Genomic DNA, 26,911 nt, shown 5'->3' with positions numbered 1-26,911 from the left:
AACGCAATCCAAATTGATACATGATAAACAAGTTTTATTTATTTGTTTACATATTTATATTTCTGTAATTTACGGACCGTGCTGAAATAATAACGTTATTGTTTATAAACCCATTATTCACCTAACAATTTAATAAACAAAACGTACTCTGAAATTGAATGTAAGGTAAATTTTTTCGGTGCTAGTGCAGAGAGTGCCACTGATCCGCGCTATTTTTTAAAATCATATTTCCAAGTTTAATTAAAGTTTTAAGGTTTTTTTTAAATATTCAATTGTAAGGTTGAAGTATAGAATAGGTACAAAACACCCTCCCCTCCCCATGTTAAAAATGGCTTTTTAAATGTTAGTATTTACGTCTGGATCATTCTCTGCACTAGTACCATTTTTTTTCAGCATGCCCAAAAATCTATAAAAGTCGTCATTTTAAAGGCGATTGTTAAGGTGATACGGGTAAATTTACCTAACCATTTATTTAATGCACAGAGGGATAGCATGCTCTCATTCCGCCAGAATTGTGTTTTTAGTCTCCCCTGCTGCTGAGGATTGAACCTTCAACCTCCAGTAGAGTGTAACTTGCAACGATCAATTCTAGTATGATTTTTAGGAGTCTTAAACCTATTGTTTTAAATTTTAGATGTACAATCTTACTACTTATCACAAAAAAAGTGGAAAAAAAAAAATAAAATAAAACAAAAGGTGGTACTGGTCGCGGTAAGAGTTCCCTGCCGAACACCCTCCAAAAACAATGATGTCTCCCGTTTCTCGCGCAGCCGCAAAGGACATGTTTTAGTTGCCATAGTAACAACACTTTTTATCGACATTGTTTTACTGTTTAAAGACATTACTACACATTTATTAATAATATCTCACTTTTAATCACTTTTATCGACTTTTTAAATGACAACGTTAATGTTTATGAATATTGAAATAAAACATTACTACACATTTATTAATATCTTTTTTTTTCTTTACTGTTTATGTGTCAATTTTATCGACTTTTTTTTTTTTTACTGTTTATGTGTCAATTTTATCGACTTTTTCTTTTCTTATATTGAATATTGAAATAGAAGACATTACTACACATTTATTAATAATATCTTTTTTTTTTTTTTTACTGTTTTACTGTTTGTGTCACTTTTATCGACTTTTTCTTTTATGAAACTTATCGGCGGTTCTTGAAATTTACTTACCACAAAAACTTGTCGGCGGTTCTTGAAATTTACTTACCACAAAATGATGATAGAATAATAAATTTACTTACGTTTTGCCATAGTAACAACACTTTTATCGACATCGTTATTATTTAAAAAGCCATTCTTAACACGAGGAGGGTGTTTTGTACCTATTCTCTACTTTAACCTTACAATTGAATAAAAAAACATTAAACTTTAAGCTTAGAAATACGATTTAAAATATAGCGCGGATCATAAGTGCACTAGCAGTAGCACCCATTTTCTTATTAATAAATGTTTAGTAATTATTTTTCTTTTAATATTCATAAACAGTAAAAACGTCGTCATTTAAAAAAAAAAATGCTATTTAAAAAAGAAAATAACATTGATTAAACGTAAGTAAATTTATTATTCTATCATCATTTTGTGGTAAGTAAATTTCAAGAACCGCCGACAAGTTTTGTGGTAAGTAAATTTCAAGAACCGCCGATAAGTTTCATAAAAGAAAAAGTCGATAAAAGTGACACAAACAGTAAAACAGTAAAAAAAAAAAAAAGATATTATTAATAAATGTGTAGTAATGTCTTCTATTTCAATATTCAATATAAGAAAAGAAAAAGTCGATAAAATTGACACATAAACAGTAAAAAAAAAAAAAGTCGATAAAATTGACACATAAACAGTAAAGAAAAAAAAAGATATTAATAAATGTGTAGTAATGTTTTATTTCAATATTCATAAACATTAACGTTGTCATTTAAAAAGTCGATAAAAGTGAGATATTATTAATAAATGTGTAGTAATGTCTTTAAACAGTAAAACAATGTCGATAAAGTGTTGTTACTATGGCAACTAAAACATGTCCTTTGCGGCTGCGCGAGAAACGGGAGACATCATTGTTTTGGGAGGGTGTTCGGCAGGGAACTCTTACCGCGACCAGTACCCAAAAGGTAAATATGTATATTAATCTATCCGAGTATAACCTACGTAAAAAGAAGGCCGTTCCACTAAAGTCACGTAATCAGTAATATTGCAGAATAAAGTACAACTGCCACGTTTAGGCGATACGAGGGTTATTTTAAAACTGGTGCAGTTTTAAATTAATAATAAGGGTTTGTATTACTGTGCACATAGATTCGAAAAAGTTGTCAAAAAACAAATATATAACAAATAAATGTTATCAAAGACAAGATAAGTTACTTTTCTACCAAACTGGATATTTTTTTTTTTTTATTCAATGTAACATGTTTATTCAGTTCGAAAAATATGCAGTGTTTACCGATGTATTGGAAAATTCAAGATGGCGTCTGACTCTCTCTTTAACATGGTAAGTTTGGGAAAAGGTGTTATAAATAATAAATTAGACAAAACACTATTAAAAACAGCGAATATATGTCAACTTATGTCATGGTAATATATATTGAGCGAATTTCTAACAGTATTTTGTCTAGTTTATTATTTACAACACCTTTTCCTGAACTTACCGTGTTAAAGAGATAGTTGGGCGCCATTTTGAATTTTCCAATACATCTGTAAACACTGCGTGTTTTTCGAGCTGAATAAACATGTTAAATTGAATAAAAACACGAAAATTATATCCAGTTTGGTAGAAAAGTAATTTATCTTGCCTTTGATAACATTTATTTGTTATATATTTGTTTTTGACAACTTTTTCGAATCTATGTGTACAGTAATACAAACCCCGAAAATTGAAATGTTGAATTTGAAGTGAAACCAATAGTACTGAATTATCAGGTACTTGTACAGTTTAGTCAAGACATTAAAAAATGAAAATATCGAAAAAAATGTTTAAATTGTATGGATTCGTTATGGAACGAAGTTCTCTGAAAAAAAATTTCACTTAACTTCAAATAGTATTTTTTTTTTTTTTTTTTTTACATCGAAAAACAATTTATGATACCGAGCAAAATGTTCGATTTTTAGGAAGAAAAGCTAGTATTAGAGATTGTATTACTGTACACATAGATTCGAAAAAGTTGTCAAAAAACAAATATATAACAAATAAATGTTATCAAAGGCAAGATAAGTTACTTTTCTACCAAACTGGATATATTTTTCGTGTTTTTATTCAATGTAACATGTTTATTCAGTTCGAAAAGCATACAGTGTTTACCGAGGTATTGGAAAATTCAAAATCGCGCCCGACTCTCTCTTTAACACGGTAAGTTTGGAAAAAGGTATTATAAATAATAAACTAGACAAAATACTGTTAGAAATTCGCTCAATATATGTTATTGTGACATATTCGGTGGGTTTTAATAGTATTTTGTCTAGTTTATAACCTATAAAACCTATAAAAAACAGCTTTTATTGGTTGGTGTTCTGTTGTAGTTAAAATAATCTTAAATTCATTGATTATACTGACAATTTATTCATTGAAAAAAAAATGTTAACACTATTATTTATTAATATCTATACAGAATTCAAAGTGGAAAGGAAACAATTTATAATTATTGAAAAAATTAACACTTAAAAAAATACAAACTTACGTTTTAATCAATCGGAATGTTTACGTGAAATTTAAAGTCGACTTTACACTATAGCGACTTCTTAATAGGATGCCATAAAAAAGGTATAATCAAGGACTAAGGTCTGAGGCTAAGAAATTTATCCTAACACATCAATGACAACTGGCTGAGAGAGAAAGAGAAAAAGAACGTCTTACATCTTGCAACAGATGCCGTCGGTTGCGACCTCAGGTATTAGTCCTTGTGGTCCCGTAATAATTCTTTATCAATACAATAATTGATTGAGAAAAGAAAAAACAAAGGAACTACCAAGACGGTGTCCCAATTGTAAATAAGAGAAGAAGAAAAAAAGAAAAGGAACAACTACAGACACGGTGTGAACCGATTGTAAAGATGGGGGTGAAAAATAAGGTATTTATTTTCAGAAAATTTACAAATAAAAATTCAGAAAAATTTGGCACAAGGCCGAAGATGGGGGAGGGGAAAGGACGGTCTTCTCTGACTAGTGCTAACTAATCTAACCTAACTAGTTCCTACTTTCACTCTACTTACACCATAATACCACATTCATACTATACATCCATCAGCGTATACATCCTTCATCAATCACCATAAGAACATCATACCATGATAACCTAATTAAAACCCTTAAGAAAGGGGGGTTTGGGAAGATAAAAATTTTATATACAAAATACAAATGAAATATTTACAATGTTAGTAACAAAAGACCCCCCCGTTGTTAAACTATGGCAGATACACCGATTCGCCAGTCGAAAGGGTGATGCGGGTCCGAACGCTTCATTTAAAACACCTCTTACGAAAACTTCGAAAGGGAACCCGCACCCGCATCTCTGGCGAATCAAGCGACCTGTCACCTAATTGGGGAGGGGAGTGGGGTTAAAAAAAAAAAAAAAAAATACAGGGACAAACTTAAAAGGGGCCTAATGATCGCTATCACACACTAGCTAGGTTATGAACAAAGAAGCCTAAATAATGGTCCTACTCTTGCCTATATCGTGACCTACTCTGGACTAAAAACGAGTCAGGGCTGACGTTCGTTCCTGTCACCCAAAATTCTTTTTCCTAAGGAACATCCAAGAACCAGTCAAGACTTGCTTCTCTCACCCGACACACACGCGCAACTGACACCCACCTTTCAACAAAGTCTGACGGAGAGAGTCTAACTCTCTCGGCCTTGATACGATCCTTCAAATAATGACGGAAGAGTCGTATAAGGTCGAGGGGAGCAAAGTCCTCAGAACCATAGACCACTTTCATACGTGTGTTCCAGATAACACCTCTCATCACAGCTAGCAAGGTCAAACACAAATCTTTTCTGAGCCTATCCGTTGTCGGAGCCCAATTGCTACAGACATTAATAGGAACCAAAGTTAATGAGGATGCGTTTAGTATGCGGACCATGAGACCTGTAACAAACTCAATCAGCGGCGTCACGATGCGACAATAAACGAAGGCGTGACATAAAGTCTCGTCCTCATCGCCGCACCGTTTACAAATAGGCGAGTCCACCAAGCCAGCTGAGTGGAGTCTCTTACCGACCCAGAGAGCATCCCGAATTACCAGCCAGGTCAAGGAAGCCTCGTCGTTAGTGAGGCATCCTGACCCAGGCGCCCAAGGCCAGATTGAGCGGAGCTGCTCCTTCGTCAAATGGAGCCTCCCACCGATGACATCCGTTACAGATCCCCTCACTAAAACCCGATATAATGCCTTTCGGGACAACAGCAGAGTGTTAGAGAGGCTTTCCTTCACTCTTAAGAGGGACTTCAGTGCGCGCCGGCACTCGCGATAGAAGGGATATTCACCTCGGGGCAACCTGTGTGCCTCCCCCTCGGAGTAGTGCACCCCTCTCAAAGCCGGGAAGGCTTTCTTAGTGTCCTCCATCCAGAGGCCACCGTTTTCCCTATCTTGTGTGCACATTCGATCTAAGTAGTAGAGCCGTAGCGTGTATAGCCGAATCTCCACGTTTGGCATACCTAAACCGCCTTCAGAAGGATGTAGGTAGCAGACATCGCGACAGACCTTAGGGGCCCTTCCAAGCCATAAGAAGTTGAAAAGAGCCCTCTGCAAATATAGCAGTGTATCTGACGGGATTGGAAGCACTGATAAACGATAAATAGCGATTGGATAGATGTGGGTATTACACACCTCCGCTCGCCCCTTTAATGAAAGGTTTCTACTGATCCACCGTGAAGCTGCAGGCCGTACCGCTTTCAGAACCTCCGACCAATTTTTCTCCAGCTGGAGGTCAGGACCAAACCAGACGCCGAGTATCTTGCAAGGCCCATCGCTCCAACTAAAGGGCCCCTGAAGGGGCATACCCCTCCAGGCACCAATGCGCAAACCCGAAGACTTGTCGCAGTTAATTTTGGCCCCTGTTACCGTTTCATACAATCTGATTTCTACACCGACGAAACTAATCTCAGCACTGCTCGTTACAAGCACAGTTACGTCGTAGGCATAGGCGGAGTACTTCGCCTGGGCATCCACACCTGGCAAAGTGATTCCGTGTAGGACCGGATTCACCCTTAGCCTGCGCAAAAATGGCTCGATCGCAAGCACATATAGCATGGGTGATAACGGGCACCCTTGACGAATGGAACGTGACAAACTGAAGGGTCTCGACCTCTTCCCATTTACTTCTACCATCACCGCGGGGTTAGCATAGAGAAGATGAACCCAAGAGCGAAATTGCGGGCCAAAACCGGCCGCCGATAAAACAGTCCCCAAGTACCGATGGTCAACCCTATCGAAGGCTTTGGACTGATCTAAATTGATCAGCGTGGCCTCAGTGTCGACTTTTTCTATCATCAGGCGTATCGAGTGCAAGTTATCCTGGATTGTCCTGCCCTTCACGGCACACGTTTGCTCGGGGCTAATAAGACGAGCCAGGACAAGCTGCAGACGATTTGCGAGAATCTTGGCCAAAATCTTTAACTCAGCGTTAAGCATCGTTAAGGGCCTGAAATTACCTAACCCATCCCCTCCATCTTTGCTTTTACGAACAAGCTTTATCACACCCATGGTAAAGTACTTGGGGATTGAGCCGTTCCTAAACCATGAGTTAAACAAAACCGTCAGTAAGGGGACAAAGATGTGCGACAACCTCAAATACACTTCGTAGGGAAGACCATCGATCCCCGGTGACTTATTAAGGCCGACCCGCTTTAAGGCTTCAATGACTTCATCCTCCGTTATGCCACCTTCGCACTTAGCCGCTTCGGTCGTCGAAAGACGAGAAAAGTCAGCCAAATAGGTGTCAAACTGTTCTAATGACAGACCGGGTTCCATGGAAAAAAGCTCCTGGAAATGGGATCTAAACACCTCCAGCACACCCTGGTTTGTGGTCACGGTACGCCCGTCCGGCAATGTGACACGAGCGATGTGCCTATCAGCCGCTTGCCTAAGCTCCTCTGCACGCAGTTCAGCGGCCATGTTTGTTGCTTCCTGGGGCATTCTTTTTAACCTAGCCCTAATCACTAAGGCTTGGTGCTCCTTTTCAGCAAGGGAGGCAAGCCGAGCCCTAATTATATTAACGCTAGCACTATCCCCCTCCTCCACCGCCCGATCTAGTCTAGACTCTAGTGTCACTTTAGCTGCCCTAGAATCTAGTTTGAGTCTTTTGCTAAAATCAGCAGCAAAGGACCTAATGGCTTCCTTAACTTTTACCCACCACTTATTCCCAATAATTGCCCCCGTCAATTCCCGCTGTAGGGTTAGTAATAGCTCGTCACGGAAGCCCTTCACATCGAACAACGACGTGTTGAGCTTCCAGTAACCGGCTAATCTAGGCTTAGGTCTCTATCTAAGTTTACCCGTACACGAACAAGTCTGTGATCCGAGTAAACTATGTTGTGGAAACTTGGACAATTCAATACTCCTACGTCGACTCGCCTAACTAAGAACCGGTCGATATAGCTCGAGAGCTGTATCGAATCGGAGCCGCCTCTACCTGTCCAAGTCCACACTAAGTCACGGGGCTTTTCATTTCGGAATTTGTCGATAAGATCAAACTTATCCACAAATTCACGAAATAAAACAGCATCCCGATCTCTGTTAGTTCCCCTAGATGTTAACCCAAATCGATCTAACTCGGGATCCAGGACGGCGTTCCAGTCTCCCGCTAAGATAACCGTTCTGGAAACATCTATGAACTGCTCGATCCGCCGAAAAAAACCAGCCAGCTCAGAATGGCTATTGGGCGCATAAACCCCAATAAGACGTAATGCCCTACCCTTTATGGTAGCATCCAAAACACATAGTCTTCCCTCCGGATCCAAGTAACACGGGTCACACGACGCATCTAGAGACCTTTTAACTAGCCAGGAAACCCCTCTCAAGAAAAAAAAACAACTTATTTTTACACTTTTATCTCGCGAATAAACATGAAATTATATATTGAAAATGGTGTTTACTATTTTTAATATCCAACAACGGAGTTGAAGTCAATGATTTCGATTTTAAAACAAAACTAATGTTTTTGATAAATCTCTGACGTACTCATGAATTATTTTTTCTAAAGAATAAAATCGAATAAAGTTTATTTTTACAAGAATGTTTAGACATTTACCTAGCAAATAAGCATAAAAATATATAGGAAAAACAGCGTTTATAATTTTAAAAAAATTCAAATTATACATGGGGTATGAAGTTGACTTCCTTTTTTTTCTTAAACTTTGTTTGATAAATTTGTGTTTGACGTACTCATGAATTATTTTTTCTAAAGAATAAAATTGAATAAAGTTTATTTTTACAAGAATGTTCAGACATTTACCTAGCGAATAAGTATAAAAATATATATATGAAAAACTGCATTTATTTACGCAAAATATAAATGTACGCATGTGCAGAAACAAACGTGGCGACCAGTAAAAATCATGGAATTTATTTAAGGGCAATGATATTTTCCAATCTATTGTTTTCACTAGTCGCCATATTTGTTTTCGTGCGTGTGCATTCAATTTTTAATGGTAAGACTTTTTCAAGGCAAGTCTTAAAAAAAGGGTAAACTTGTAAGAAATTATTTCTCACATCCCAATTTCCTCCCGGCGGAAGCAAAAGAATCCACAAATACAAAAGCCATATTTTTCAAACTCAAAATTTATTCACAAGTAACAGCAATGAAAGTTTATTTGGTTCTGGTATAGTCCTTTTGCAAAATGTTGGCCCGATTTGCCTCCACGTGCTGGGAGCCTTTAGTATGAATTCCTATTGTCGGAATGTTAGTTCATTGTTCCTTCGAAAAGGAACCATGATGTTCATGGTAAACTCGGTGGGAATGTTGGCGCCTATAATTAGGCATAATGTGAGCCACTTGGGACTCAAGATGAATTGAGATAAGATCCAATATTTGGTAAATATACATGAAGAACAGTTCTTGAATGTCATCCTTAATTTGGATAGCTTCAGCAGGATAAGTTGTCTCTGCTTGTAGAGATGTGGTCCCTCATTCACCAACTGTTTGGTGTTCATGAAGGAATTGTCTTAGCTCCCTCCAGTGGGAGCTGCTGGATTTGAGTCTATCCCCATGACGAGTTCTGTGTTGACTGAAAAAGGAAACATGATACAAAAAGCATGCCAAGCAAATCATCTGACACATTCAAATTAAAATCAATGACGGCCGTTCACTAATGCGTGGGCGGCTGAACAGAAAGAAAGATGGTTACTGTATATGGAATTTCTCACAACTTAACACTTTTCGTTTAAAACGACAACTTTTACAGGTTTTTTTAGGTATGCTGAAAACGAATAAAATTGTGAAACTCGATTTGTTATGTGCGTGTCGTTTCTTGCGGTTGCGTTTCCACACACGAACGCGCTTGCGCGTACCAAGATAGCCATCAGCAGTATCATAAGAAATGACATTGCTTAATATCTGGAAAACTACTGGTTTGCGGAAAATTTAAATGCAATATTCGTTTTCAGCATATTTGAAAATATTTGTTAAAGTCGTCATTTTAAAGGAAAATGTTAAAGTTGAAACCAGGTAAAAATTTACCAAATAAATATACAACAAAGCTGGACTTGTACAATGCACACATCCCTTGTAAGTTTTTTTCTTTAGTCTTTTTTTCATTTTTTTTAGTGTATTGTTATCGATTGGATACTGACCTATCAGATTGACGCAAAATAAATAAAATAATGATAAATATTTAAATATCTGTAAAGGGTGATCAGTTTCTAATAGAACATTCTAGTGAGTCGATTCCTCGTATTGGGACGACTCGACGAAAATACGCACACTACTCTTATGTTGTTTTTCTTTTCGTCTTCAATTTTTTTCAGCGTATTATCGATTGAGCACTACCATATCAAAAAAACAACAAAAAAAAGTATTTTTTTAGTTTACCGACCCCTCAGCATTCACCTTTGAATTGTTGACTTACATAAGTTTTTGAGTATTCTAAGAACAAATATCGCATTTGCTGGCGACCATCTTGTTTCCCATTTAGGAAAAAACCGTAAAAAAAAAAAGCCAAAAGGGTCAAAACATGGCCCCCAAAACATTTTTCGGCTTCAAGGCTGAAAGGCCCCTCCATCAACCCCTCTGGATATTTTTCTGCTTCCTGATATTGAAACGGATAATCTTTTTTTTCACTTTCTTAATTACATTAATTTTTTCACTTAATTACATTAATTTTTTCACTTAATTACATTAATTTTTTCACTTTCTTTATTACATTAATTTTTTCACTTTCTTAATTACATTAATTTTTTCACATTCTTAATTACATTAATTTTTTCACATTCTTAATTACATTAATTTTTTCACTTTCTTAATTACATTAATTTTTTCACTTTCTTAATTACATTAATTTTTTCACTTTCTTAATTACATTAATTTTTTCACTTAATTACATTAATTTTTTCACTTAATTACATTAATTTTTTCACTTAATTACATTAATATTTTCACTTTCTTTATTACATTAATTTTTTCACTTTCTTAATTACATTAATTTTTTCACATTCTTAATTACATTAATTTTTTCACTTTCTTAATTACATTAATTTTTTCACTTTCTTAATTACATTAATTTTTTCACTTTCTTAATTACATTAATTTTTTCACTTTCTTAATTACATTAATTTTTTCACTTTCTTAATTACATTAATATTTTCACATTCTTAATTACATTAATATTTTCACATTCTTAATTACATTAATTTTTTCACTTTCTTAATTACATTAATATTTTCACATTCTTAATTACATTAATTTTGTCACTTTCTTAATTACATTAATTTTTTCACTTAATTACATTAATTTTTTCACTTAATTACATTAATTTTTTCACTTAATTACATTAATTTTTTCACTTTGTTAATTACATTAATTTTTTCACTTTCTTAATTACATTAATTTTTTCACTTAATTACATTAATTTTTTCACTTAATTACATTAATTTTTTCACTTTCTTACATTAATTTTTTCACTTTGTTAATTACATTAATTTTTTCACTTTGTTAATTACATTAATTTTTTTAATTTGTTAATTACATTAATTTTTTCACTTTGTTAATTACATTAATTTTTTCACTTTGTTAATTACATTAATTTTTTCACTTTGTTAATTACATTAATTTTTTCACTTTGTTAATTACATTAATTTTTTCACTTTGTTAATTACATTAATTTTTTCACTTTGTTAATTACATTAATTTTTCACTTTGTTAATTACATTAATTTTTCACTTTGTTAATTACATTAATTTTTTCACTTTCTTAATTACATTAATTTTTTCACTTTCTTTATTACATTATTTTTTTTTACTTTATAACATTAATTTTTTCACTTTCTTAGATTAATTTTTTCACTTAATTAGATTAATTTTTTCACTTAATTACATTAATTTTTTCACTTAATTACATTAATTTTTTCACTTTCTTAATTACATTAATTTTTTCACTTAATTACATTAATTTTTTCACTTTGTTAATTACATTAATTTTTTCACTTTATAACATTAATTTTTTCACTTTATAACATTAATTTTTTCACTTTCTTAATTAGATTAATTTTTTCACTTAATTAGATTAATTTTTTCACTTAATTACATTAATTTTTTCACTTAATTACATTAATTTTTTCACTTTCTTAATTACATTAATTTTTCACTTAATTACATTAATTTTTTCACTTTGTTAATTACATTAATTTTTTCACTTTATAACATTAATTTTTTCACTTTATAACATTAATTTTTTCACTTTATAACATTAATTTTTTCACTTAATTACATTAATTTTTTCACTTAATTACATTAATATTTTCACTTTCTTTATTAAATTAATTTTTTCACTTAATTACATTAATTTTTTCACTTAATTACATTAATTTTTTCACTTAATTACATTAATTTTTTCACTTAATTACATTAATTTTTTCACTTTCTTAATTACATTAACTTTTTTCATCGTTAAATATTACCTTGTGCTACAACAGAACGGAAAGTATACACACACACAGTGGTCCATTAGCTGAGTCCCGTCTAGAAAGTTCTGGCCTCGAGAAAACCCAACAAGCTTACAGTTATTATTTTGTTTATGTGAGTCGAAATTTCCGCCTTTATTATGGTCATACCTATATTAAGTACAATATTTAGTTTTTCTTTTTTAAAAGAGAAGCTGTCACTTGAGATGCCCTTATTTTCTCTTTCTATTTCTATCCTTATGACTATGTCACTCATAAGGGTGCTGGAGGTAACTGTTTTACCTGAGCTGACATTATTCGCCTGATAACCAGGGACTGGAACCTTAGATTAACCTCCAGAGGGCTATCCTATCAGCAGGTGCAAAGTACTAGGGCTGCTGTATTGCCATTTGGTGAATGGATTCTGGACCATGCAGTAGTTTCTGGTGGGGCCTCTTCATGCCATATTTATGGGTGAGGTTACTGTTTTTCGTTTATGTTATATCCCGTTTTGATGGTATATAATAACATGACAAAATACGCCGAGTTGAATGCGTAACAAAAAGGTTTATTCGTACTTCGAAATTATACACAATACAAAATGGCTGCTCGCCTTGAAGTTGATATACGCGTAAATGAAGGTAAAGGAAAAAGGTAACTTAACGTGTGTGAGCGGAACGCTCGTCCTGGGAGCTTGGTTAATCCTGACTACACTTGGAGAGTGTAAGACGCGAGACGGTCGGGCTAGTGTGTACCACTGAACTGACTCCAAGGCAATTCAAGACGCTCTTTTATACACCGTTTTGTATCCGGTGCTATCCGTAATTATGTCCCTTATAACAGTTTACATAGTCTGCAAAAATAATACAAGAAATCCAACTCTTACTGTAACCTCACCTCCTCCCTACCATGCCACCTCTTCTTCAACATCAGGGGTCAGCGTTCCAGTCTTTTGGAGGCTGAAATCCATATTCTTCTTGTGCAAAGCTGGCATTGGACTGACTGTTTCCCAAGATAAGTCTGTGATTAAAGGATACTCAAACTTGACATCAAAATCTGACCCCCCCCCCCCAATTGTTATGGGCATAGAATATGTGCCTACATAAGAGATGGGTTTGCATGTGGTCTAGACATCTTTAGAGAAGATCCTAAATTGCTCTATATGTGCTTCAAAGTTACACTGACTCACAGCACCGTGTTCATATTTGCCCTCTATCGACCCCATAACAGCGGAGTTACTATCATTGAGAGTATCTCTGAGAAAATTGACCACATTCTGTCTACCCATCCCTCGGCTAACATTCACTTCTTCCATGTTCACAATGTTGAATGGCTAGCCCACTCAAACAAGATGGATGATGAGGGGGAGGGATTGTCATGGTTTATCCATTGCTTATGACCTAACGCAAATTGGTCACAAACCCATCCATATGCTTGATACTGACGGGCAGTATGCAAGTTTCCTTGACCGTTTTCTCAGAACTTCTTCCATTCTGTCTTCATTGAAATCTTCCGATCACTCAGTTAGATAAAAACAAAATTTAATAAGTTCTCAGATGTACATTTCCATTGTACTAAATATAGATACTCTATAGCTGATTGGGATAACTCCTGAACATTTATATCAGATATTCATGTTTAAAAAAAAAATGTGTCCTCTTTAGTATAAGACCTGACAGAATGGTAAATTGTTGGTATATACTCCTTGATATCCTTCAAGAAATTCCAATAAAAGCCTAACAGCCAGAATGTGCTGCTACCATTGCATACAGAAACCACTATTTCCATTGCTTTCAATGAAATAGATGTTATGAAACTAAAGTCAATCTTAGGACTGCTAGCACCCATTGTCAAAGAGAAATGAAGAATGCAAGAGATTCTTATGCTCAGTACTTCAAGTTTAAAGTAACTGTGCAGCGGCTTGGTTTTGGCGAATAATAAATAGGGTCTTAAATAGAAACGTGTCCTCTATCCCAACCATCATCAATGGACTTGAGGTAATTTCGTCAGCATCTGACAAAGGAAAACTCTTTGCCAAGAACTTTGCAGCAAATTCTACCCTTTGCAGCCATTTCCTCTTGTGGCTGACATACAAATATCTGTCCGTGATGTTGCCACGCTTATCAGAAACCTTGATTTCAGTAAAGCAACTGGCCCTGGTAGAATTCCAATCATAGTACTCAAAAAGTTCCAAGAAGTAATAGCTCCCGTACTTAAAAAGCTGTTTAAGTGTTGTCTTAAGGAGAAATGCTTCCTAACATCCTGGAAAACTTCATCAGTCTGCTCCGATTTTAAAAATTATGGAAATCGGTTATCTGTCTCAGTACAGACCAATCAGTTTTTTGTATGTCATGAGTAAGTTGCTGGAATCTGTGATAAATGGAGAAGTGGTCAACCACCTTGGCAAAAATAACCTACTCAGTGACATGCAATATAGTTTCTGTTCTGCTAGATCTACAGCAGATGTGCTGTAATATCACACAAGTTTAGTGAATCTCTTGTTAGGTGCTTCATTTCTAGAGCAATAACTCTTGACTTATCCAGGGTATGGTATAAAGGTCTACTTCACAAGATCGCCAGTTACAGAATAGCTGGAAATGTCCTCTCAATTATTAAATCCTTTCTCTCTGATAGACTTATAAGAGTAATCATAAATGAGCAGAAATCAGAAGCTCTCTCAAGATTCCATCCTGAGCCCAACTCTCTTCCTGATCTTCATCAATGATTTCCCAAATTACATTCTTAGATCATTCATAGACATTTATTCAGTTGACACTACAATCTATGGTAACACTTCAGAGGCTGGCAATGACAAAGATCTTTCTGATTCTTTCTCTTCTGATCTTGAGTATGTAGTGTAATGGGGGAAAAGGTGGCTGGTTAATTTTAATACATCTAAAACCAAGTTTTTCTCTTTTCATCGTAATCGCTTCAAATCCCATCTGACCCCAATTGAAATAAATGGTTTTCGTCTTGGGAAAGCACCATATCTTGACAAGCTTCTAGAACTGACCTTCACTCTTGATCTTTAATAGAACACCTACATCAAATCTGTTGCCAAGATTGCTGGAAAAATTGTTGGATCATTCTATTGCTCCAGCAGATATCTCATTGCTGATGCAATCCTCTAAGTGTATGAGAGTCAAATACATCCTAAAATGGAGTACTGTTGCCATATCTGGGCAGGAGCTGCACGATGTTTCTATTCCTGCCTTGATACAGTTCAAAACCGGTTTCGAAATCTAGCAGGTGATGCCCTTTTCTTTTTTTCTCTTCCCTGCAACCGCTTTCCAACAGACGAGACATTGTGAACCTGTCTCTGTTCTATCATTATTTTCATGGCAAATGCTCATCTGATCTTCAATCTCTTTGTTAAACTTTCACAAAACACTTGACTAGATACAACCACTACCAACGAATTCCTCCACTTTTTATCTGTGTCTAAATCTAAATGCAGATTCCATGAACAAAGTTTCTTTCTTAGAACTGTTACATTTATTAACCCTTATCCTTGAATGACCTTCAGGCATTGATAAGTGGAGAGAGTTCAGGGGGTCACAAAGGTTCAAGTATCTCTAGTTTAAGATGATAGGGATGGATAAGCTGTTGTATAAGAATGAGTTCAAGTAGGTTCTTTTCAAGTATTGTATCAGCTTGTGAGGTTTCACAAGGCTCTTCAGATGCACCCAATTCAAATGAGGCATCTTGTTGTAGAGATGGAGTCTCCGGTTTGATAACAGTCATTAGTATTAGGTGCTATATCTTGTGGTTTTGAGGCGTTGATGCACTAACACTGTTTCCTCTCTTCCAGTTGGAAGTCCAACATCTGCATATTGAGGGTTGCATTCTAGCAATTTGACTTCATCGACGAAAGATTCATACTTAGATGACTATACATTACATTTCATCGGGACTGGACCTCGATTCAAAAGCGAAGAGAGGTAGCAAATCTTGATTTCCAATTGTACTGGAATATTCATTCGTGTAGCATTAGTGGCAGTATACAATAGCGAACGAATGGCATGTAAAGCACAAAACTGATTCCCAATGAGAAATCAACAGTCTTTGCAACTTCGATGCCAGTGATATCATTTTCCATAACTTGGTATTTAATCTACCTGACCATAGAGTAAGGGCGGATACACAGATATGCAGAGTGAGACATTCGTGTGATGCTGAGATGGCACAATAAAATGTGTAGCTCGCATAGACTGGTTGAATTAGTTGAGAAGCAAACTGCTTGAGAAAGTATGTCTGTGGCTGCATTATTGTTCCTAGGACGGTATATTACATCAAATGTGAGGGCTGGTAGTTTGATTCTTCAGCGTTCTACTTTCTCATTCTTTATTTTGCTTGAGGCTTTAGGTTATACATGAAATCTACGGAGTGTTGATCTGTAACAAGTTTAAAGGCGGAACCGACACTGCTTCACTGATGGCATGTGCTTCTTTTTCGATCGAAGAGTAATGTTGCTTGAAAGAGATCGGGAAAAGAAAGTAATTAGGCAGCTGTTCTAATTGATAGTGGCAGCTAAGGCATTGTCTAAGGTATTGGTTTCTATGGTATTGGTTTCTATGGTATTGGTTTCTATGGTATTGGTTTCTATGGTCAGGGGTATGTTGGGATCATTTCTCAAACGGATTTTGATGTATAATGGGAAGTGGATCCTCTACAACAACTGGTGACGTTCAGCAGAGTGGTTGGATGCTGGAGAAGCGCCATAACAACACTTCCCGAAGCCAAAATTGAACCAAAAAAAGGTTATGGTGACTGTTTGGTTGTCTGCGGCCAGTCTCATCCATCGCAGCTTTTTGAACCCGGGTGAAACAATTACGGTGGAGAAGTACTACTGACAAATTGACAAAATGCTCCAATGTATGTGCCAGAGATTGGTCAATATTAAGGGACCAATTCTCCTTCACGACAATGTTCACCTGTATGTTGCTCAACTGACCCTGCAGAAGATGAACGCATTTGGCTACGAGACTCTGCTTCATCTGCCATATTCACCAGACCTCTTGCCCACCGATTATCACTTTTTCAAGCATCTTGATAACTTCCTGCGCAAAAAATGCTTCAAAAGCCAAAATGATGCTGAATCGGCCTTCAATGTTTTCATTGCTTCCAGAACTCCGAATTTCTATGCTAATGGGATAAATAAACTTGCTTCTCGCTAGCAAAAATGTGTCGATTCTAATGGTTCTTATTTCAATTAATAAAGTTTATTATTATTTTGTAGTTGAACATCAAAAAACGACATTATTTTTGCACTGACATAATATCAGAGATTTTATATATATATATAATATATGAGATACTAGTTGATAAATATATTTAAAACACAGATTTAAAATTGCCAAGTATGATAATAATTTCCCAGTCAATCCTAATAAATATTTCGTTATTTTTTGCATTTCAATAGATCTGTGGAGCAAACAAGCCTTGCAATATCTTGGAGGCTTGCAGCCACTAAGGAACTTGTGGGTCCCCTGCAATTGTGGGTTCTACGGGGGCCCTAAGCACTGCTCTAGTAAATTACAAAAATTGACATGGCAACCAGTGAAAACAATACAAAATACATTGGATAATAAAAGTCTTAATATCATTGATAAATGAAAAATCCTTATTATAAGAGGGTGTGCGTGTTTCTGTCGATGGATTCCAATATGGGATATTAGTTTACTAGAATGTAGTATTAGAAATTGAACACCCCATACAAATTGAATTATCTTTTTTTTTTTCTTTTTTTTTATAATCTAATCTGGTAGATTAGCATCCAACTTCACCTTTTCTGTCGTTGGTCAATGTAGTAGAAATCCTTCATGACTGAGACAATTTTTATTCTTGTTCCTATCCAGAGTGATCCTTTTTGGGAGCTGGATTTTCTCCACATAAATACTGGCCTTGTGTCTAACTTTGCCCTCGTGGAGAGGCAAGTAAATAGGAATAATCTACTGAAAAAAATTGAAAAATGACAAAAAAAAAAAAAATAAAACAAGATACAGGGGTTGGGGTTGCATTGTACACAAATAAATGCCAAGGTAAGATAAGTTACTCTTCTACCTACCTGGGTAAGTTTTGTAAAAAATGCCTTTTCCAAATAGAATTAACATTAAAGTGTGGTATCTGTCCTGATACTTGACCTTTTTTCTCCCCGATCACTGAAGGAACATCCTTTTAGACTGCTGCAATTTTAATTTTTGTCTAAATCCAGAGTGCCCCTTTTTGAGAGAAGGATTTTCCTCACATTAAAAACCGACATTGTGTCTAACTCTGCCCTCGTGAAGAGGCAACTAAATAGTACAAGGTAAAAGTGCAGAATAGTTAAGTCGAGAAATCCTAAACAAAATAGCAACTCAGCACATTTTTAAATTGATGGAAAAGTAAGGCAAAAGGTTGGTTGTTAATGTGAGGAAAATCCATCTCCCCCCAAAAAGGACACTCCAGGTTGAGACAAAAATAAAAATTACCACAGTCTAGAAAGATTTCTCTTACACCGACTGAGGAGAGAAAAGAATTTCTATTTTGAAAAGTGAAATCAACTGAAATGAAAAAAAATGTAAAGTCGGCCAACATTCAGAGGTGGTATAAAAATAATTTTTTTTTTTTTCAATATTCAAGGCAGATGCATTTCTTTAATTTCAAATTGTTGCATTTGATTGGTTAATTTGATTAACATGAGAGAAATTCTTGATTGTGATTGGTGGTAGGTATAAAAGTGCTGCTGATTTACCATGTACAAATATTAATTTTTAGTGCTTATACAGAATTTAACTAGACTTTCTTCCGAATTAAACCTAAAACTTAATTTAGGGTTGGAGTTTAAAAATAAAACTCAGTTCAGTTCAAATTCTGCTGAAGTACCAATTTTTCTGATTTTTTAATTATTTTTATTTTGCAAATATTGATTTGTTTCTTAGGAAATAAATCTTATCTCCATTAAGTCTATGTTAACGTGGCAAATTTAGGTAAAAATGACATGTGGATAAATAGGGGAAAAAACAAAGCAAAAAATATAGATGAAAATCTCACAAGTTTATCAGAGATTTAGAGTGGGTGATTAGTTGTGCATATAAATTTTAAATGTCTCCTTCTCGTATTTATGAGCCATTCTAACTTTTATGGAAGTTGACTAAATTTTTCTACTACTAACTCTAAATCTGACTGGCATAAAACCACACAACTGCCTTAAAAATAGAAATCGCTTCTCATTTTACATGGCAGCACTTTTTTATGCCTGTCACCAAGGCTAATCTCCTGATTGTAGGATAGTTGGTGGGTGTTCGTTTTATCCTAGTACTTTTTCGTAGTGGGGTAATTATTTCTTCTGCTCTGATTAAAACGTCAGGATCTTAATTGGAAGTGGAATAAAGTAGCTCCTAACCAAAATAGGTCCAGCCTTTCCTTCACATGGAACGGCAACAACTTGTATCAGAATCTCATTATCCCCATTCAGCATTGGATTCTTCAGATTACTGTTCTTATCTTTTCATGACATTTTGGTCAATGTAACCCTTGACCTTCTTTAAGTGTATTTTGTTGAGCTCAAGAATCTTTTTGTTGAACTTGGGAATTTGACCAGAATTTCTAATGGAACCATTTATTTAATTTACGAAGGGTAGCATTCTCTTGTTCGATCAGCCATGACTAAGTCCTAAGTAATTAAAATATTTTTATCTCACTTCTATGTAAGGTCCATGTTTCAAAAGTGAAAAAGGGTGGAGAAGACAACTACCCAGAAGAAGTCCTGTGGCCCTACCACCATGAACAGGTCTGGAACACTGGCACGCAGACAGCAGGTCAAAGATGGTTGTTCTCTGGTGACATTGCCATGCCACTCGAACTTGGTAGATGGACTTGTGACATGGTTGGCCTATTGAGGACTACCACAACCCACCCCACCTGGGGAAGCCCCTAGAAAAGGTGGCACAAACATCACAGCAATACATCTGGCCAGTTTACCATGATGGTGAACATCCCTTTATTGTGGTCCGAACAATGCAAAAATTTTAAACAATAAAAATATCCTTATCCTTATTACTTAGAACACTCCAAGACATGGCAATACTACTCACCCAGAAAGATGCACATCCCTCATCTGCTTACCTGATTTAATAGATGTGGTGGCCATCAGCAAGACTGGGCTGCCTGATGAGGGCAACGTCATGGAAGTTGGAACAGGTTATATCATCTTCTGGAAGGGGAAGGACACTGAGGAGCTGTGCATACATGGCATTGGCTTTGTCATCCGGTCCCAGCTCATGCAGCAGCACAACCTCACTCCAACAGCCATCAGTGAGTGCTTAATGAATGTCTGCATTCCCATCATGCAGAATACACATCACTCCAACTCTGACCTCATTCAATAAAGGCAAAGCTACATTTTACATCCAACTCAACCATACCATTCAGAAAGCGACCACCAACAACAAGTTCATTGTACTGAGGAACTTTAATGCCCGAGTAGGCAAGGACCACCCCCTGTGGAAGGGAATAATTTGCCAGCATGATATTGGGAACTGTAATGCCAACAGTCAATTCCTACTGAGTCCCTCCTTATATTTAAGATTTGGGATACAAAGACCCTCCCCTGTGATTTCTTCAATGCAAAAAAGGAAGACAGTGAGAACTGCCGCAACTAATTTCCCTGTTTGCTTACAGTGCTGCTACTGAAGGCAAGACTTACAGAGTGAGTCCTGTTACTCTTTTGATATCATTTTCTAGCATTCCATTGTTTTTTTTTTCTACTCTATTGTTCTTGGCGGTTGGGCAATGAGTATAACATTCTCTAAATGTTTAGAGATATTAAGAGAATGTCTGGCTCAACATGAAGTAGATAGCAGAAAAGAGAGATGACTGATTTATTCAATTAATTATAAATTATGGCTAATTAAAACATTAAAAACATTTTTTAAATCATAAAGTATATTTTAGTATGTATTTTGTCTTATTAAAGTATGCAAAAAAAAAAAGAAAAAACCCAACAATTTACATTACATGTTGTTGTTAATTAATAAAATTATTTTTTTCTCAATTTTCAGAAATTTGCCATGAATTGGATATTTTTAATATTTTGTTTGGCTTCTTTCTTCAACCTTTATTGGTCAAGTGAACTGATAGGTAAGCAATACTCTTGATATACACACATGTATTTACAGTACTATGCATAAGATTGGAGTTTGGTGGACACAAATAATCTCTATATAAAGTCAAGTATATCTATATATACTGCTTCACTGTATCACAGCTCATCAGTACGGTTAGACTAGCACCCATCTTGAGCCAGGAATCAAATCTAGTTGATAGTCGACAGTTCTACTATTTGAATGATAGGGTTGGTGCTCAAAAATAGTATCTTTATATAAACATTTGATCGGCTCTTTTAAAGGTTTCCATTATATTTATATACTTATTGTACATATAGCATTCAATAAGTAATTGATCATTATGAATTTCCGAACAGAGTTGCTAGGCGTAAGTTGGATGATGTGGGCTATATTTAGTTTAATTTAGTTTTATGCAAACGGACAAAAAGGGTTGAAGCCCATTCTGAAAATCCAGAGACCTTTGAAGAGTCTTTAGGATACATAATATGGACACAACTTCTCATTTAAAAACTCAACTATTTCAGATTTACATTAAATAGAAAGAACACTGAAGAATGAGATTGGGAAACTGATGTGGAAAAGTGTTAAATTTAAAATTTGGAAAGTTTTCTAGATTTCAACACCAGAATAATATATTTAAATAATTTTCAATTTTTTCTCCATCTGATGTGCTCCAACCAAGATTCTGTCATTCTGACGTTTCGTTGATCATGTTTCACAAGCAGACAACAGTACAGGTCGTGCATCAAAATCAATATTATTATATTACTAGCAGGACCCGTTAATCGGCATTGCCTGGTGATAGCATGCATCCCCCCACCCCACCCCCACATAAAAAAAGTTTGTTTGTTTTTGTGGGTCAACCCCCAATCTACTCGTGTTAAGAACAGCTTTCGGAATAGACACCCCCAAGAACGGTTTTCAGAATTGACATGCCAATTTGTGAGTGGGGGTGGGTGCAGTGTTGTTTGGCTTGTGCGGACTGGTGGGCAGAGCATGGTTCAGGGTATTTTTCAGGGCATTGTTCAGGGCATGGTATTTTTGTTGGCAAGACTGGAGTTGAAGTGGCAAAAAACTCTTGAACTTAAATCTATCACTTAAAGGGAACTAAATTCCTGTAGTTACATGGATGTTACCATTTGAAAATGTACATGGTTTTTCAGAAATTGACAGTTTTAAGCAAGCAGAAAAATATACCGTATAAACAGAAGAGTTTCTTTAAATAATAAACAATTCTTTTTTTATGTTGAACAATAGATCCAGGATTTTGTTTCTATTTCAAACAATATAAATAGACCAATTATAAGATTGAAACAATGTAGACCTTTTTAAATGTTAAGTGACAGAATTATTGTATAATTTATGAAAGAAGTATTGATTATATACCTGTAAGGAAATGAATTTGTGGGAAAATAGACCCAAACAATTTATTATGTTTAGTGAGCTATTTCTGTAAATAAAATTATGGTTAATTAAGAAAAAACAAATTATTTTGGTTTTTGCCTATTTGTGTGTCTCAGAAATATATATTAATCTGTGCCCTAAAAATAGTGATAACAGCAGCGGTAGGAAAAAAAAATTAGCTGAAGAGGTCAGGATCGAACGTTCAACGCTAGTTGTAAAAGGAGATGCAAAGTAAGTGGACTCGTTTATCGACTGCGCCACAACATGTGACATGATGACCCCTTGAAATAACTTCCTTATACAAACTTGAGTCATGTTTTCAGTGAAAGGGACTCGGTTGGTGAACACTGCTAAATTGCGTAATGTAAACAGAAGTATATCTACTATAAAACGAAAGCAACAGTTTATTCTTGTTGGTCAATGTTTATGAAATGAAATTATAGCACAAAGCACATGTAATCATTGTGAAATGTCATTGTGGAATATTAGTTTTTGAAAACAAAGGAAGAAATAGTGGCTATCAGCCTGTGTCAGAAAAGTATGTATGCACGAAATATATCTCACGCTATTGTAGCTGTGTATGAAAAGCTAACATGTATGGTATATTTAATGTGTAAATGAAAGGAAAGTAATATTGGTTTATGAACATGTTTTGATGTCATGTTTTGTAATGATTGCCTAATCTAATCAGGGAAGCCATGTTTGTGTTTATCTGTGGAGCATTCTTTTTTGAATGAGGTTCTGTTCATTCCAGAATGAATGAATGTGTAGTTGTCAGTCAATGAGATTTTGTGAAATGTGATGAAAAAGAAATCATTATTTTTTGGAATAGGGAAAAGGAAAGATTATGGTATGTGTATATGTATATCAGCCAGAAAATTAGGGTGAAACCCCATATATGACCCTAATGCAGAACACCTCCCAGTGTCGAGTGGGAGTAGTACTTTTTATTTAGAGGGAAAAATAATAGCTAGTTCCATTGTATATCTTTAGGGTTGTGATTATGTTTCTCCTAGGATGGAATGTAAGATTTTCATATAGCGCATAAATGTGCATAAGGGTTAGGATTCAAAAGTTACATAATATACTGACTAATCTAGTCTAGACATAATAAATTTTTATGTGGCCTCTGTTGGAGCAAACCTAGTGTATTTTGGTAATTTCTACAATTATTATATATGGAAATTAGAAATTATACAGATTGATTTACAAAGCACCACAGAACTAGTTATTATGAATTTCTGGGATGGATATTTAAGCTAATAAACAATTGAATTCAAATTCAACTAATCTCATCAAAATGAGATTTAAAATTTAACTAATCTTACCAAAAATGTAACCTATATTTACATGCTGTTCCATGATGGGAAATTGGGGGTGGATGTGACCCAATGGTCAAACTTAAGGTGGTCGGCTGTTAGGTAGGGTTACTGGACACCATATGAACAACACTTATGGTTGATAAAAAATGCCTTTAAAATTTTCTTCAATTCCTTGGCATTTTGTGGAAGGCAATAAACTTGTTATTTCCCTTTCAGTATAATGGAGGAGGTATTGTTTGGGAGCAGTGGCATTTGGAGGGGAGGGAGCAACATGACAATGGCCCTAGGCATCCAAAGTGGTTTTCCAATCATATTCAAACTGTCTTCTCTTCTCATAATATTTCTGAGTACTAGGACTTATACTTGACTCCAGGTATCATGTGTGTCTAGCTAAAAGTAAAAAGCTACACAGGACACACAAAGTTGATATATTCTGTTTCACCATTTGTGTGGACTTCAGAAAAAGCAATTTATTTTACTAGTGAAGTCTATTCTCTTCATATGGAGAAATGTGAAAAAGAAGAGAAAAGTGGATGGAGAAAGAAAGAGTAGCTTATCTAAGTATGTTTTTCATATTCGCCTGTTAACAATTTAGCATATATTCAGTTTGCTGCATGTTACAAAAGTGCTGACTGTGATGATGGACTGATTTTTCTGTGTTTTTGCAAATAACTTTGGTATTTTAGCTTGCTCAGTTTTTAGATCAGTTTTTAGCTGTAATTAATATTTCTCTGAACTCTGTCAGTCGATGTATTTATTATCTGATAAGATGGGTTTGCTGTATTAAAAAAAAGAAAATCTAACCTAAACAAATTTAACTTGTGAACAACTAATAAGGTACAAAAATATCGAAATTCCTGAAAAAAGAATTTAAAAAAAAAAAAGAAGATAAGCAGCCACAACTTCTTCTTCATCATTAGTTTAACATTTGTTTTTTACATGCTGACATGCATTAGATAGCTTTAAGAAATCAACTTCCAAACAATCCTATCTCTGGCTAAGTCTTTATTAATCCATCTTTGTCTTGAGTTCATTCTTATCACTTCCTTCCATGTTTTCCTTTACTTTCTTCTGTAAACTGAACCTGCTTCTTCAACTGTTCTACATCTGCCTAAGAACTCGCCTCCACTCTTTCAATGTACCCAAAAGGCTTTTGTTCTGTACACATCTCCCTATACTCTACTTATTTAATTTTTTCCTTAGGTCATCAGAACTGTAGCAGAATTAGCAATAACCGAAATGAGGGGAAATAGAGAGCTTACCTCGAATACGTCTGTTGTGTTTCGGGCCGAGCGGAAGAAAGGGTCCCAAGATGGTGTCCATGGGTTTTTATTAGCGTTTACCTCATGCAATTATTGTAGAATCGTGTCTGCTCTCGCGCGATTATGCAAATACATAATTCCCGGCCGCTATAAAGGCAGGACACTGGACAGGAGTCGGGGGGTCCTGCAGATTGTGTGTAGGTGGTTCTAGCAATTGGATTGTTCTTTGTGACGAACCACGTGTCTGCGAGAAGCAAATTCTTGTTCTTTCTGTTTTTTTGTCTTTTTTTTTCTCCACGGTTATTACAAACAAGAACTCCCTCTTTTCTAGAGGTGGGCGATATTTTCTATCTGTGTTCCTGAATTTTTTTTGTTTTGCCTACCACATTTTGCTTCAAGAACTAAGCCTGTCTTTGAAACTCACAGTATGCATCCACTCTATCATTCTCATATCATTTCTCTCCATGCAACACATGTCTTCAGCCCTTACTGGTCAGGTTTCACATCCACACATCATAAGATGTACACATTTGAATTTGTAATGTGGTTGGTTGACCTATTTTTGGCTGCTGCAGGATTTGAAACCATAAAGATTTCATTAATGACATGTTTGTGAATTTTTGAGATGAGGATTGATCATTCATATTATTGGAATTCTTCAGACTACTGTCCACAAGGATCTGAGAAGAGTGAATTTGTTTTACTAGTTTTTCTATCTTTTACTCAAAAACCTTCAGGCTGAAAAAGGAATCGACCAATATCAAACATAATCCAACTTCATTCACTTATGTATGAGCTATGTGAACGTTTTGGTTTTGTTTTCTTAGGTTATGTGTGTAATTTCGTTTGGAAGAATTCTTTAGTTTTGCACATTTAAGACATTTGCATATGTAATTCTCAATGTTTCATATGTAATTCTCAATGTTTCTGAAATATATCTGGGCAACCTTTCAGGCTTATGCACATAAGCCTGAAGAATCCTAGAGTGGATGTGCCTAAATCAAAACGCGGATTCCATAAAGAAAGCTTCTTTCTTAGAACTGCACGCCTGTGGAACTCTGTTCCGTCTGCCTACTTCCCACCGGACTACAACTTGGATGTCTTCAAGTCCAATGTTAACAAATTCCTAATGAACCGTCCCCTTAAGTAAACACTTCATCAAATCTCCACACTAACGTAATGTACTTGCAATAACCCTTATCCCTGAGTGGCTTCCGGGCCTTGATAAGTGGTGATCACTGTGTAAAAAAAAAAAAAAAAAAAAAAAAAGTTGTAAACATTTGTATGTAGCTGTTATTCCACAATGAACATTATTGTGCACATTTTTTATCATGATATTTTTTCTACACACTAATAAGTGTGGATTACAAATTACCTCCTTTTCTACTGATACTTTCTGTCTGTTTAATATGAATTTTTCACTTTTGAACAATTACTCCATTTCTTGTTCTTTATTTCTAGACACTATTTTGTAATGTATAATTGTAATACCTCCAAACTTAGTTAATTCGTAATATTATATTATTATGTGGTTAAAAGTAAAGAACCTTACCTCATGCATCGTTTGGCTCGTGTTAGGAAAGAAAAAAAAGAGAAAATAAAAATGGCTGCCCTCTGGTATTTATGGACTGATGATCACGTGATGTGACGAGAGGGGGGGAGGGGGTATGCAAATGAGATGTGGTTGGGTCTCTTTATAAAAGAGCCGTCTTCTTTATTTTGG

The 26,911-nt window shown here is 35.3% G+C and overlaps 1 protein-coding gene across 1 annotated transcript in view; it reads left to right on the top strand.

The window, feature by feature from the left end:
• The first annotated feature begins 1,982 nt into the window (after positions 1-1,982).
• LOC145259171 (uncharacterized) overlaps positions 1,983-26,911 on the top strand; it is a 161,403-nt gene continuing 136,474 nt past the window's right edge. The window contains exons 1-2 of the mRNA XM_080116913.1: positions 1,983-2,122; positions 21,135-21,213. Coding sequence (XP_079973039.1) covers positions 2,018-2,122; positions 21,135-21,213 — 184 coding nt within the window. The 5' untranslated portion in view covers positions 1,983-2,017. The remainder of the gene's footprint in view (positions 2,123-21,134; positions 21,214-26,911) is intronic.

This window comes from Euprymna scolopes, chromosome 34 (assembly GCF_053919585.1).
Source record: "Euprymna scolopes isolate OS-2025 chromosome 34, ASM5391958v1, whole genome shotgun sequence".
NCBI lineage: Eukaryota > Metazoa > Mollusca > Cephalopoda > Sepiida > Sepiolidae > Euprymna > Euprymna scolopes.
Note: the sequence above shows the minus strand (reverse complement) of the source record. Positions and strands in the feature narration are given on the sequence as shown.